The sequence below is a fragment of the Solanum lycopersicum genome, chromosome 12 (genome assembly GCF_036512215.1).
Source record: "Solanum lycopersicum chromosome 12, SLM_r2.1".
NCBI classification, from domain to species: domain Eukaryota; kingdom Viridiplantae; phylum Streptophyta; class Magnoliopsida; order Solanales; family Solanaceae; genus Solanum; species Solanum lycopersicum.
This window is the reverse complement of record NC_090811.1, coordinates 58,425,365-58,440,623: the sequence shown is the minus strand read 5'-3', so window position 1 is coordinate 58,440,623 and position 15,259 is coordinate 58,425,365. Positions and strand designations below refer to the sequence as shown.

General features: G+C 35.3%; 1 protein-coding gene across 1 annotated transcript; it reads left to right on the top strand.

Moving 5' to 3' along the window:
* The first annotated feature begins 6,908 nt into the window (after positions 1 to 6,908).
* On the top strand, positions 6,909 to 7,682 carry LOC104645106 (uncharacterized). Its single transcript, XM_010316127.2, has one exon. The coding sequence runs from the start codon at positions 6,909 to 6,911 to the stop codon at positions 7,680 to 7,682; it is 774 nt and encodes a 257-aa protein (XP_010314429.2).
* Positions 7,683 to 15,259: the final 7,577 nt, after the last annotated feature.

Genomic DNA, 15,259 nt, shown 5'->3' with positions numbered 1-15,259 from the left:
TCTGCCACTCAATTTTGGTACATTGATATATGAATTACCAGATGAACCACGACCGACTCTTGTGGTAGCTCCAACTCATAAGCTACCATTCCAATCTTCCTTAATATTCGATAAGGTCCAATATACAAGGGACTAAGCTTCCAATTTTTACCAAACCTCATAACACCCTTTACTGGTGAAACTTATAAATATACACAATTATCAACTTCGAACTCAATGTCATTTTCCTATCATCACAGTAGGATTTCTGACTATTCTATATAATTTTAAACTTCTCTTAAATAACTCTAACCTTCTCCATAGCTTGATGGACTAGATCTTGTCCTATTAACCCTGTTGCATTGACTTAAAACCATCCTATAGGATATCTAAATCTTCTCCCATAAAGAGCTTCATATAGAGCCATTTTGATGCTCGAGTGGTAACTATTGTTGTACGCCAACTCGATTAGAGGTAGATGATCAAACTAATTTCCTTTGAAATCGATCACTCGTACTTTCAACATATCCTCTATAGCCTGAATAGTGCCCTTTGCTTGACTATCTATCTAAGGATTAAACGTGGTACTTAAGTTCACCTTTGAACCCATGAATTTTTTCAATGACTTCCAAAACTGTGCAGTAAATTGTGCATCTCTGTCAAAAATGATGGACACCAGAACTCCATAAAATCTAGAAACCTCTTGGAAATACAACTTAGCCAAATCTTCTATCAAATGAGTAGTCTTTACCGACAAAAACTGGGTTGATTTTGTTATTTTGTTGATATTTACCGATATAGAATCATTCTGCCTGCGAGACCTTCGTAAACCTCTGATGAAATCTACACTAATCATCTCCCACTTCTATTACATAAGTTTTATTTTTTAAGCCAAACAACCAGGCTTTTGGTTTTCTACTTTAACTAGTTGTTTTTTTAACTTTTGACAATTAGCAACAAATTATGTAACGCCCTTTGTAGACACGTATTTTTTGACAGAATTTATTGTTTAACACCAACTTTTAGAGCATAAATAATTTTATCAATCTAAATTAAATATATATTGACTTTTTTATTATTTTTATTAAGTTTATTTAAAAGATATAAGAAAAAACAACATAAATATAATTTTTTTAGATAAGTTTTTTTTAATTATCCCTTAAGTTTTTATTTATTTATTTACTTAAAGCAATTAATAATTATATAATTATCATTATATATATATATATATATATATATATATGTATATATATATATATGTATATATATATATATATATAAAAAGAAATAAAAAGAAGAAAAAAGAAGAAAACACTCCAACAGACCCCATGATCCTATGACCCCACTCCCTACTCCCCACTCACACTACACCGACATGCACACACGTACACACATAGACTCAAACATAAAAAAAAAGGGAGAAGATTAGAACAGAAGAAAAAAACAGAAAGAGGAAGAAAAAGAAGAGGAAAAAAGGGAAAAAGAAAATAAAAATCTCAATAGAGAGGGAGATTTTTGATGAAAGAAAAAAATATATATATCGTATTTTTATTTATTGTGATAGAAATCTTGAGGTCCATTCTTGCAGTTCCAAGTTCGTGAATCCTAATTGCTGGTTTAATTTTGTTTTCTCGTGAACCAAATTTCGTCAGAGGTAACATTTATTTATATCCTATGTTTTATAATGTATGTTATCATTGAGTAAGAATCGAATTTCGTACATTAAAGTTTTTATTGAAACTTATTAATATTTCTTTCACATAATAACTATAGTAATCATGAGTTTTTTTTCTCATTTACTATAATGTAACAACGGTGGACTATATGATTATGTTTCACATGTACAAAGGTTCGATTTTATTTGTTTACATTTTTATGTATACAATGCGTAGATAGTCATGAACTTTATTTTGCTTAAATTTTACTTTAGTACATTTGTTGATGACTAATTCGATTGACAAGTGAACGTGATTATTCTTTTTGCATAAGTTTAAAATATATAAAACGAGTTATCTGCTGGCAGTTCCTCTTCATGAATCGTATGTGTATTTTGCATAATTAGTACCTAAATTAAGATTTCATCTAATTTGTTTTGTTATTGTGATTAAGAAAATAATAAAAAAAATAAAAGAAGAATAAATAATTAAATAGAAAGTGACAGAAAATATACTTGAAAGAGGGAAAATAGAAATAGGAAAAGAGATCAACAAAATGTAAGGAAAAAATGGTAAAAAATGCATACAAATAAACAAAAAAACAACACAACAACAAATATAAATAAAAGGAAAACAAAGTGTGAAAGAAAAAAACATGAAAGAAAAGAAGAACAGAATAAGAAATATAAGTAGGAAATGTAAAATAAAAGATTTGTTTTTTTAAGGCAAAAGGTTTAAAAACGTGGAAGAAAATTGAGTTAAAGAGAAAAATAGGGGGAAAATGCGAGCAAAAAATATGATTAATAAAATAATGATGAAAGAAATAAATATTATTATAATGAATGTTAAAAAAAAGGTAAAAAAATTATTAAAAAGTAAAAAAAAAGGGATGTGCAAAGAGAATAAAAAAAATCAACCAAAAACGTAGAAAAGAAAATATGCCAAAAAAAGGCAAAAAAATTCAGCAAAGCCAAAAACTTGACATGCTTATAAAAAGAGAATTTATGAAACAAGCAAAATTTTGAAGGAATAAAAAAAAATAATGTATAAAAACTTGACATGGTTATAAAATTGGATAGTTTTAAATATATCGGATAAATCAAAGATTGGGGGTCAATACATTTGTTTTAACAATATAATATTCAAAAAATTAGTTGAGTCATAAAAGTCAATAAAGCGGCCGTGTTAGAATCATGGGACTGGAGGGATGCCTAATACCTTCCCCTCGGTGAATAGAATTCATTACCCGAACTGGTTCGCACATAAAAAAAGAGTCATTTTCATTTGATTAGGGATTAAAAAAAAAGTGACTTGGAATATCGTAACTCAATTCCAAGTGGAGACTCTAAAAAAATTAAAATAATCCCCTATTTAATTATGTCACTTAAATCGGAAAAACCTTTACGCCGCTGCGCGAAAATGGGGTGTGACATCTCTGGCGACTCCGCTACGGACTAGAATTCGAGCTTGTAAACATTGACTTCTACATGACTTTATTATGTATTTACGTACTTATCTATTTTGTGGATATTGTGTTTAATGCCATAATATGTTATTTGCTTGCTTATTTTTACCCTTTTGATAATATGTGAATTATCATAAAACTGTCTTTCCTCGCGCATCTATCTGAGTCTTCTGAGATACTTTTTCGGAGATACGATTAAGCTCCCGAGCCATAAGATACCAAAGATGCGGAAACGCTCCTGGGAAGGATGCTATAATAACACATGTCTTCGAATGGGAAGGAGTAACAGTGAGGCCCAAAAACCCTGCTACTGGTAAGCTGTCCTTTCTCGACTGGAGTAGTCCGCTCGTTTTACGGCCAGTCTAGACACTTTTCCTATTAGGTTGTTTTCCTAGTAAAACAAGCCTCAACTATGACTATCCCTAATAGGATTCGATTTATCTGCATCATGCATAATTTTTATTTAATCGGGAGCTCGACACAAGGGTTGAACCTGTCTAGGAGAAGTATCCCTACTTAAGACTATTATCATGTACATTATTTGTGTTACTTGTTGTATTATTGTGAATACTATACAAATGTTGATAGGCTTTATATGAATGAATTACAACAAAAATTAATTATAACGAAAAATATAAAATTATAGTTCTGACGTATTCCTTTTATTTAACACAATTTTCTCTATAAAAATTTATATTTCTTTTACAAATAGAAAAATCTATCATTACCATCAAGTTTTTCTATATAAAACAAAAAAAAAGGTTGAAAATTTAATTAACAAAAAATAAAATACAATCGAATATAGTAATATTCTTAATTTTTAATTTAATTTTTTTAAAATTTTTGAGGGCTACTTCTATCTATTATTTTTTTTCTTTCTCTCATACTTCCTTTAATAACCATATTTTTAAAAATAAATAAATAAATAAATAAATAAATAAATAAAAATAAAATAAACATAAAAATTAAAATTAATTTTTTATGTGTATGATTTTTAAGTTATTTTTATTTTTAAAAAAAAATGTATTTTATTAAGCCTAATTTGTCACTATCACAATATAGGAAAATATGAATCCATATGGAAAGGGAGATAAGAGACAAAGAGAGGATCAATCACCTCGATTCATAATATTGGATAAGGCCCCGACACTCTTGAAGACATGGTATGAAAATATGACAAAACACGGATGAGGAATGGTGTTCAAATGATTGGGATTTCTACGAAGTCTTTTTCTATATTGAGCCACGACGAGATTTGATAGAAGCACTAGTGCATTTTTGGGACCCGTTAAGGAATATATTCCGTTTTTCTGGTTGTGAACTCACCCCCACCCTTCAAGAGATAGGGGCATTCATAGGAAAGGGTAAACATTTTTACAAAGAAGAGCCTATAATACCAAAACATATTAATGGGAGGAGGTTTCTAGAACTACTGCATATAAATGAGAATGATATAGGTGGTTGTCTCGATGATGGATTGGTTCCGTTAGAATTTTTGTACAAAAGATATGTAAAAAGTGATAGATTCGAAGTGTGTGGAAAGAAACTCCGAAATAATGGGTGTCGTCTGACCTGGAAAGCACACAGTTATGATGCCTTCGTGGTGCCTTTTTTTTGGGATCATGGTATTTCCAAAAAAGGGAGGAACGATTAGCATGAGCTTAGCTGCAGTCATTACAACTTTTGAGAAAAAGCCTAATATCACCCTCGTACCAATGAATCTGGAAGACATCTATCGTGCTTTAAATATTTGTAAGGATGGAAAAGACTACTTTGAGGGATGCAATATGTTATTACAACTATGGATGATTGAACACATTCGTCATCACCCTTATGCGGTGGACTTTAAAGTAGAATGAAATGATTATATTTGAAGCCAAAAAGAAAGAATCAAAGATCATAGTTTTCCGAAGGGTATTGAATCTTGGAAGCAACACCTCAAGAATCTGACTGCTGACAAGATTGTGTGGAATTATCATTGGTTTCGAACGGCAAAGGTGATATAGATGTCTTCTTTTCGATCTTTCATTGTCCTAATGGGTCTTCGAGATTTCTAACCTTACATGCCACTTATAGTCATGCGACAACTTGGGCGACGCCAGTTTCTACCACCTAATGAACATATGCGCGAATTCTTGTTTAAGTTTTATCCCAAGATACCTTTAAGGCAATCATAGATACTTAAGATTTGGAGGGATGCATACTCTCAAGTCCCAACGATATGGTGCACAAGAGGCAAGGTTGACCAAGCATACTTAGACTGGGTTCATCATCAGCCGCTTCCTAAGGTTATGCTAGAAGGGTCAATAAAAGGACCTATAGATCGAGAAGCAGAAATTGAGGTTAATATTAAGCAAGCTCGCCTAAAAATCGAAGAAGCTATAAATCTACTCTGGATATCCTAAGTAATGACCTACAAAACACTAAAGAGGATTTGGCCCAACGCGATGCGATATTTGAATTTAGAGTGAGAAAACACTGCTCTACCATTCTAACCTTACAAGAAGACTTGGGCATTGCCACAGGCGCTATGGAGCAACAGGAAGAGGAGTATTAGAAAGAAAAGGCCCAGCTTATCTACGCATAGTCTAGATTCCAAACTCAAGTTAAAGCCTCTATGGAACAGGAAAGCGAAATAGCAAGGTGTTTCAGTCCTTATCAGGCAGACTATGAGATTGAGAGAGGTCAAAGGATAGACGAGCGAGATGCACTCCACCTTCAAATTGAAGAGCTCAAGAACAAAGGGAAAATTTGACGCATGACGTCAATACTGCTCACCACTGGTTACAAAATTGTTATGACAATATGGATGAAGCAGGAGACCGAATACTACAACACAGGGATGGCTTTAACAATGTTTATGAGAGATATTTAAACTAGAACGATGAGAGGTTGGGCCGACAAGCCCGTGGTTTGGCTCCATATCTACCGAAAGCGTTTGCGAAGATTTATAAGGGTCTTGGAGATGATTGAGATTCAAGGATTCCATTTCTTTTCAGGTCTATTTTCTTAGTAGTTTTTATTTCATTTTTATTATTATTTTTTGTTTTTTGTCTTTCTTTTAATTTTGTTATTTTATTTCATTTAGAGTTGATCGAAGTTCTAGGTACTTTTTTTTTGTTTGTTTTATTCTAATCATTGTTTAAAATATTTGAAAATGAATGAAAAATATTTGCTTTCGAACACCTTATGTGCATATGCCATGCCAAAAAAAATTAATTAATATCTTTCTCGAACTACGCAAGATCTTATACATGGGCCAAACATGGTACGTAGGAAACCTAAGGGGTTCTATCCAATTTTTTTTTCTATCTTCTTTCTCGTTAAAATGATAATCATAATGATAATAAATAAATAAATAATAATAATAAAATATTAAAAAACTAATGAAGAGAAGAATGCCTAGGTAAGCCGGGATGAAACATAAGGTCCTCCGTATTAGAAGTATTTATGTGGATGCAATGTGTATAATTTATTAACACTAATCGGCTTGTTACTCCATTAAGAGAGAGAGATATGGAGAGAAAGAGAGAGAAATAAAGAGAGACATACTATTTTAATTGTAGTTGGTTTGTGGTTAAACTAGCATCACACCCTTACAACACAAGATCGAAAGGGAAACACGAAGTCACCCCAAAGACAGAAATGAATCGGACAATGATGAAGAGATCCAAAACCAGATGACTTAACAAGAAACAGGTCCAACAAATGAGATAAGGGCGTTAAAACAACAAATGGCAGAGATGTACGAGGCTTGGATGAGTGGACAACCTCCACCTTCTTCAATCTGAGACTATTTTAATACAAATATGTCACACCCTATCCTGGTGTCGACAAGCGATCTGATATATCCCCCTAGATTTAGCCCCTATGCTAACACATCCAATGTCGTAGGAACTTCTATGATGCGCCCTTCGAATACGCCTGTGATAAGTAATCCACTCTTTGTCTCAACTGCCCCGACTAACAACATCCCGCAGCAAACGACGGTGCCCAAATCCAATAGCGATCCTCCGCCCAATGTTCGGCGTGATCAGAGTTACACTCTTGAAGAGGCCATTAAAATTCCAAGCTCTTATCCCCACATTCATCAATATAGTTCCTCTGTCGAAATTGAGAAGATGGTCAAGAATGAGGAACATGACGAAATGACTAAGAAAATGAAGAGTTTGGAACAGAGTATAAGAGATATGCAAGGACTAGGAGGCATCTCTTTCAGTGACTTATGTATGTTTCCTCACGTCCATTTTCCTGTTGGTTTTAAAACTCCAAAGTTTGAAAAATACGATGGTCACGGAGACCCCATAGCTCATATAAAGATATATTACAACAAATTGAGGGGTGCAGAGGGCAAAGAAGAGCTACTTATGGCGTTTTTTGGGGAAAGCTTAGTAAGGATTGCATCTGAATGGTTCATAGATCAAGATATCATCAACTGGCACACATGGGGTTATTTGACTCGATGTTTTGTACAACAATGCCAATATAATATTGACATTGTGCCAGATCGCTCATCGTTAGCCAACACAAGGAAAAAGACCACGCAAAACATTCATGAATATGCTATCAGGTGGAGGGAATAAGCTGCTAGGGTTAAACAACCGATGAAGGAGTCAAAGATGATTGATGTTTTCTCCAGGTGCAAAAACCTGATTACTTTCACTATCTGCGTTCTGCCGTTGGGAAGACATTCACTGAAGTTATTAAGGTAGAAGAAATGGTGGAAAATGGCATCAAGTCTGGAATGATTGTAAGTGAAGCTACCTTAAAAGCCACAATACAAGTGCTTCAAAATGGTTCTGGAAATATTGGAGGGAAGAAGAGAAGGAAGGATGTGGCCACTATTGTATCAGCACCTAGGACTCATATCCAAGATAATTCCCCACTACACTATTTTCCTTTCCAAGCTCCACAATATTCTGTCCCATACACTCCAAATCATGTTTTTAATGCACCACCAATTGCACCTCCTTCTTATCCACAATGGCGTGCACCAACTCCACAAAGTCATCCACCACCCCCACAAGTTCATCAAAATACTGCTAGAATTCCTTTCTGTCCTAGAACACGGTTCAAAAATGAAAATGGTGTTAAAAATGAGTGCACTCCTATTGCGGAGTCGTATAACAGCTTGTTCCAAAAATTAAGGACGTTGAATGTTTTGAGTCCTATTAAGAGAAAGATGTTGAATCCTCCCCCGAGAAATTCGAATTATTCTCAACATTGCGCATATTGTTCGAATGCCGCACGGCACAACATAGAGAGATGTTGCTATTTGAAAAGGGCCATTCAGGATATGATCAATTCTAGTCTAATTATTGTTGAAAGTCCGAGTGGACCCAACATCAATAAAAATCCATTGCTGAGGCATACTGAAAAAAACATGCTAGAAATTATGAGGGGTCATGAAGTGTTTGCATCTCCGTATAAGCCAATCCTTAGAGTGGGAGCTGGCATTGAGATGTCAGCAAATACTGTTGATTTAACAAAAATGATGCCTTTAGGGGCAGAAAGTGTGTTAGAAAACATGAGTTCATCAAACACACACATCTTAACTGTGAAAGGAGCCCTTGAAGATATTAGGGCTAGTCCGAGTAAGGCAAAATCGTTTGTTCCAAAAAGGCCAAACAAGCCTATCTTGATCGTGCAAGGGGCCCATATTCCTCCACTGATTATCAGGTCAATATCCCAGCTCCCAATGAGTAACCCCAAAGTTGTTCCCTGGAATTATTTGAGCCTACTGTCGTGACATATAAAAGAAGAGAAAATGATAAAGAAATAGATGAAGTAGGAGGAATAACCCGTTCAAGAAGATGTTATGTCCCGATGGAATTAAGGAAAACTAAAAATGACCAAATACAAATAAAGAGTCTAGTCACTGAAAGAGTGGCCGAGGAATTCCTAAAGAAGATGAAATTATCAGACTACTCCGTGGTGGAACATTTAAGAAAAACTCTAGCCCAAATCTCTTTGTTGTCATTGCTATTACATTCTGATGAACATCATAAGGCTGTAATGAAAATTTTGAATGAAACACATGTTCCTAGTAAAGTTACAGTGAGTCAGTTAGAGAAGATTACTAGGAGAATATTTGAGGTAAACCGCATCACCTTTTCAAATGATGAACTACCCAAAGAAGGTACAGGACATAACCAAGTCCTACATATCACTGTAAAGTGTGAGCTTTAATATGTTACTCGAGTTCTAATTGTATGGAGGATCTCGAGCAAATATTTGTCCTTTATCAACTCTACAGAAATTGAATGTTAGTGCTGAAAGGGTCCAACCCAACAATGTATGTGTTAGTGCTTTTAATGGCTCAAAAACCGATGTCATTGCTGAGATAGAGCTCATACTAACCATAAGGCTTGTGGATTTCGATGTGATTTTTCATTTGTTTGATATCAATGCGTCCTACAATATATTGTTGGGGAGGTTATGGGTGCATAAGGCTGTAGAAGTCCCCTCAACGTTGCATCAAATGATTAAGTTTTAATACGATCGACAAGAAGTTATTGTTCATAGTGAGGGGGATTTATCAATATACAAAGAATCTTCCTCCCGTTTTTATCAAGGCCAATAATGAGAATGAACTACAGGTTTATTAAGGTTTTGAGGTAGTGGTTATTGAGCATGTCCCCCAGGGGGGTGTCATTTCAAAGCCAAAGATACCTATCGCGTCTATAATGGTGGTGAATGAATTGCTGAAACATGGGTTTGATCCGGGTAAAGGCTTAGGGATCTGCTTGCAAGGCAGAGCTTATCCATTGAGTCTACGAAAGAGCATCGGTACTTTTGGATTAGGCAACCAACCTAGAGTCGAGGATTAAATGAAGGAAAAGAAGAAGAAGAGATATGTATTTTCACTTACCAAGACTATAAAACCAATCTACAAATCTTTCATCAAAGCCCGCGCAACAAAATCTTATCAATCATCTTTTGCAGAGCTAGTGATGAAAGTAGGCGAACAAATGATCAAGTATTTTCAAGATTTATTTGTCGAGGTTGATATGGTGGAACTCGGAGAAGGCACTAGAGACAGAGATGTGCAATTCATTGGTCCTGATGTCAAGCTAAACAATTGGGAGGCCACCCCTCTCCCCGTTAAAGACGAGTCTTGGTAGTCTTTCTTGTTTTTTCTTTTGTCGTCCAATTCATTCAAGGATTGTAATTAGGATTTTATCTTGTCGTTTTATTTCAAACATTCTATTTCCCTTTTCAATAGTATGTAATTGCATTTTTATTTCAGTCTAATATATTTGTTCATTTTCTTTTATACAGATCTTTCTTTGTTGATTCTAGTGATATGACATGCATGAAGAATTTTTTGTCAGATCTTAATATCCAATCTAATCTTCGACCTAATATTGAAATCATAAGTCTAGAAATCGAATATGATGAAGATACAGTATTTGAGGAACTAAAGAGGAATTTCAATCATTTTGAAAATAAGTCAAATCCAAACTTGAGTGAAACTAAGACGATAAATTTTGGGGATCAAGAAATTATTAAGGAGACTAAGATAAGTGTACATCTTTGACATGAAAAAGACGACATAATCCAGGCCCTGTTTATGTAAAAAGACGTTTTTGTGTCATCTTATGATGACATTCCTTGATTAAGCACTCACATGGTTGTTAACAACTTGCCAATTGATCCTAATTTTCCTCCGATAAAGCAGAAGTTGAGAAAAATCAAAACAGACATGGGTGTAATAATTAATGAGGAGATAACAAAACAACTTGAGGCCAAAGATATTCAAGTCGCTCAATATCCTCCTTGGCTAGCCAATATCGTACCCATCCCAAAGAAAGACGTCAAAGTTCGAATGTGTGTTGATTATCGTGATTTGAATAAGGCAAGTCCAAAAGATGATTTTCCTTTGCCTAACATCCATATATTATTGGATAATTGTGGTAAACATTAGGTTGCATCTTTTGTGGATTGTTATGCGGGCTACCATCAGATTATTATGGATGATGAAAATGCAGAAAAAACATCTTTTATCACTCCATGGGGTACATATTGTTATCGTGTTATGCCTTTTGGATTAAAAAATGCAGGGGCAACTTACATGAGAGAAATGGCAACCATGTTTTACGATATAATGCATAGACAAATCGAAGTTTATGTGGATGATGTTATCATTAAATCTAAAAAAAGTCAAATCATTTGAAAGACTTAAGGAGATTCTTCGAAAGGATCTGCAAGTATAATCTCAAGCTTAATCCTGCAAAATGTGTAATTGGAGTAACATCAGGAAAGCTTTTGGGGTTTATAGTCAGTCGAAGAGGTATCGATTTGGATCCTACAAAAATAAATGCAATTCAAGAACTGCCACCTCTAAAGAACAAAACTGAGGTTAATCAGCAGATTTATTGCTCCACTCACAACAACTTGTGAGCCTATCTTTAAGTTGTTGAAAAAGAATGCCACGATCAAGTGGACCAAAGAATGTCGAGAAGCTTTTGAAATAATTAAGAACTACCTATCGAATTCCCCTGTGTTGGTTCCTCCCAAGCCGGAAAGACCTTTGATATTGTATATGTCAGTACTGGAAAATTCTTTTGGTTGTATACTGGGTCTGCATGATGACAATGGGAAGAATGAGCGGGCTATTTATTACCTCAACAAGAAGTTCACCATTTACAAAGCGAAGTACACCCTTCTTTAAAGAACGTGTTGTGCCCTAACTTGGGTAGCACAGAAGTTGAAACATTATCTTTCATGTTACACTACTTATCTGATCGCTCATATGGATCTGTGAAATATATTTTTCAAAAGCCCATGCCCACAAGCAGGCTTATGAAATGGCAGATATTGCTCACAGAGTTTGACATTATCTATATAACGCGGACTGCAATGAAAGCTCAAGCATTGGCAGATCATTTGGCAGAGAACCCTATTGACAAAGAATATGAACCACTTAAAACCTATTTTTCCAGATGAAGATATATCTTTTACCGATGAATTTATTCACGATAAGAATCAAGGTTGAAAGTTATTCTTTGATGGTGACTCTAATAGGAAAGGAGTTTGAATAGGAGTTGCTCTTATGTCTGAATGTGGGGAGTATTACCCTATATCAGCCCAACTTAGATTCTATTGTACTAATAATATGTCTGAGTATGAAGCGTTCATTTTGGGTCTAAGGTTAGCTGTTGACATGGGTATCCAAGAATTGGTAGTGTTAGGAGACTCAAACTTACTAGTTCATCAAATTCAAGGAGAATGGGAAACTCGAGACCCAAAGCTCATACCATATAAACATTGTTTACAAGGTCTTTTTCAACAATTCGTGTTGATAAAGTTTAGACACATTCCCAGAGTACAGAATGAGATTGCAGATGCATTGTCCACTTATCTTCGATGCTCAACACCCTGATGGCGCTCATATCGACCCTTTATACATACAAACTCGTGATCAACATGATTGAGGAGGAATTTTATGGTAAGCCTTGGTTTCATGATATCAAAACATATCTTCAATCTGGAGAATGTCCATCAGATGTAACCAGTAATCAAAAAAGGACTTTTCGACGACTAGCGAGGGGTTTTTTCCTAAGCAGAGGCATACTGTACACGAAGGCACCCGTTTTGGGTCTTCTAAGGTGTGTAAATGCTCAAGACACTTCCACAATCATGATTGAGGTACACTCAGGAATTTTTGGACTTCATATGAATGGATATGTTCTATCCAAGAACATACTTTGACCAGGATATTATTGGCTCACCATGGAGCGGGATTCCATACGATTTGTTCGTAAATGTCATGAATGTCAAATATATGGTGATCTGATACATTCTCCCCCTTCTGAGTTGCATGCAATGTCTGCTCCAAGGAGTTTTGTGGCATGGGAATGGATGTGATTGGATCGATAGAACCAAAAGCATTGAATGGTCACAGGTTCATCTTGGTGGCCATTAATTATTTTACAATATGGGTGGAACCAGTAATTTTCAAGTCAGTGACATAGAAGATCGTGGAGGATTTCATCCATTAGAACATCATTTGTCGGTTTGGTATTCCAAAGGGGATTATAACTGACAACGCCGCAAATCTCAACATCCACTTCATGCAAGAGGTATGCTACCGATTTAAGATTGAGCATCAAAATTCAACTCCGTATTGCCCAAAGGCAAACGGGTCTGTATAAGCAGCTAACATAAATATAAAAAAGATACTTCATACGATGGTGCAAAGTTCTCGACAATGGCATGAAAAGTTACCTTTTGCTTTGTTGGGTTATCGCACTATAGTCCGTACATGAGTGGGCGCTACCCCATATTCACTGGTATACGGGACTGAGGCAGTTATACCTTCAGAGATTGAGATCCCATCTTTGCGAATTTTTGTGGAGGCTTAAATTGATGATGATGAGTGGATCAAAACTCGGTTAGAGTAATTAAGTTTGATTGATGAGAAGCGTCTGACATTAGTATGTCATGGACAATTATATCAGAAAAGAATGGCACGGGCATACAACAAAAAGGTGCGTCCCTGATATTTTGAAGAGGGTCATTTAGTGTTGAGACGCATTTTGCCACAACATGCCGAAACCAAAGGAAAATTTTCTCCAAACTGGAGAGGACCATTCGTTGTTAAAACGGTATTACCCAATGGTGCTCTTTATTTAGCAGATATAGAAGGAAAAGTGACAGAAATGATCGTCAATGTTGTTGCTGTAAAAAGATATTAAACATGATTCGAGTTTCGACATTAAAAACCCTTATGTTTGGGCTTGAAATTTCAAGGGCTAATTAAATTGAATCTCTTGGTTATGCTATTTCCCTTACTTTTCAAAAAAAATAACAAATAAAAAACACAAATTGCCTGAACTAAGTTTGACCTGATTCGTGTTTCAGTAAGATACGTAGACAGCCTAATGTTGGGTTTTGTTCAACCAAATACAAATAAAAAAATCCTTATTGTAGTATGTTGGGTCAAAAGTCCTTTGTTTATTCATTTGGTCTCTTATCTCAAAGATCAAAATCAACCCCATCATCTAAAGTCAATCAAAAAAAAGTCTTTGCATCAACCCTTGATATGTCGAGACTAAGTTGGTTAAGGGTAGGTAAATATCTAGAATGGGCACCATAAGAAAAATGTGAGTAAAAAGAAATAATTATGAGAGATTCTTATTGGTGAAAACCCTAAGTGGGCACCGTAAGGAGAAAAGGAGTTTAATATAAGAGAGTGTTATTGGTGAAAATTCTGACATGCACCATAAGGAGGATGTGAGCTAAAGCAATTAACATGATAGAGTTTTAGCGGCAAAGACCTTCGTGAATATCACAGAGTGTGTAAGGGATCAAAAAAATTCATGGCTTCATTAAGTGTCATGATTCCACATCAAGATTGAATTATCAATAATAGTTGATGAATAGATTGGATAGCCAAGTCTGGAAATCAATTCAAATTGCATGGCATGATCAGTAGACTCGGTTCCCACACTCAGATAAGTTTTTCTTTCTTCTTCTTACTAAAAAAAAAGTCTTCATCGAATCTTTTCTTTTATTCTCTTATAGTTCGTAATTTGCATATACTTTTTCGTCCCTTTTTTTTGTATGTATTTGAGTCTAGTCTTTGTCAAAAAAAACTAAGAAGGACTTTCAAGACTCGCTACCAAGTCTCTAAACAGTACTAGGCAAAGCATCAGGCTACTGACTTAATCGGTCTCCAAGTGTTGAATTCGAAAATTCTCTGATTCAATGAAGGCTAAACAATGAGTATTGTGAGATAAATAATGGCACTAGCATGACCCTCCTGGATAATGGGACTAGCAGGACCCTCCTAAATAATGGCACTAGCATGACCCTCCTGGATAATGGGACTAGCAGGACCCTCTTTGATAATGGGATTAACAAGACCCTCCTGCTTAATGGGACTAGCAGGACCCTCTTGAATAATGGGACTAGAAAGACCCTCCTTGATATGGTATTAACAGGGCCCTCCTAGATAATGGGACTAGCAAGACCCTCCTGGATATTGGTATTAGTAGGAACCTCCTGGATAATGGGACTAACAAGACCCTCATGGATAATGGGACTAACAGGACCCTATTGGATAATGGGACTAGCAGGACCCCCCTGGATAATGGGACTAGCAGAACATTCCTAGATAATAGGATTAGTAGGACCCTCCTGGATAATGGGACTA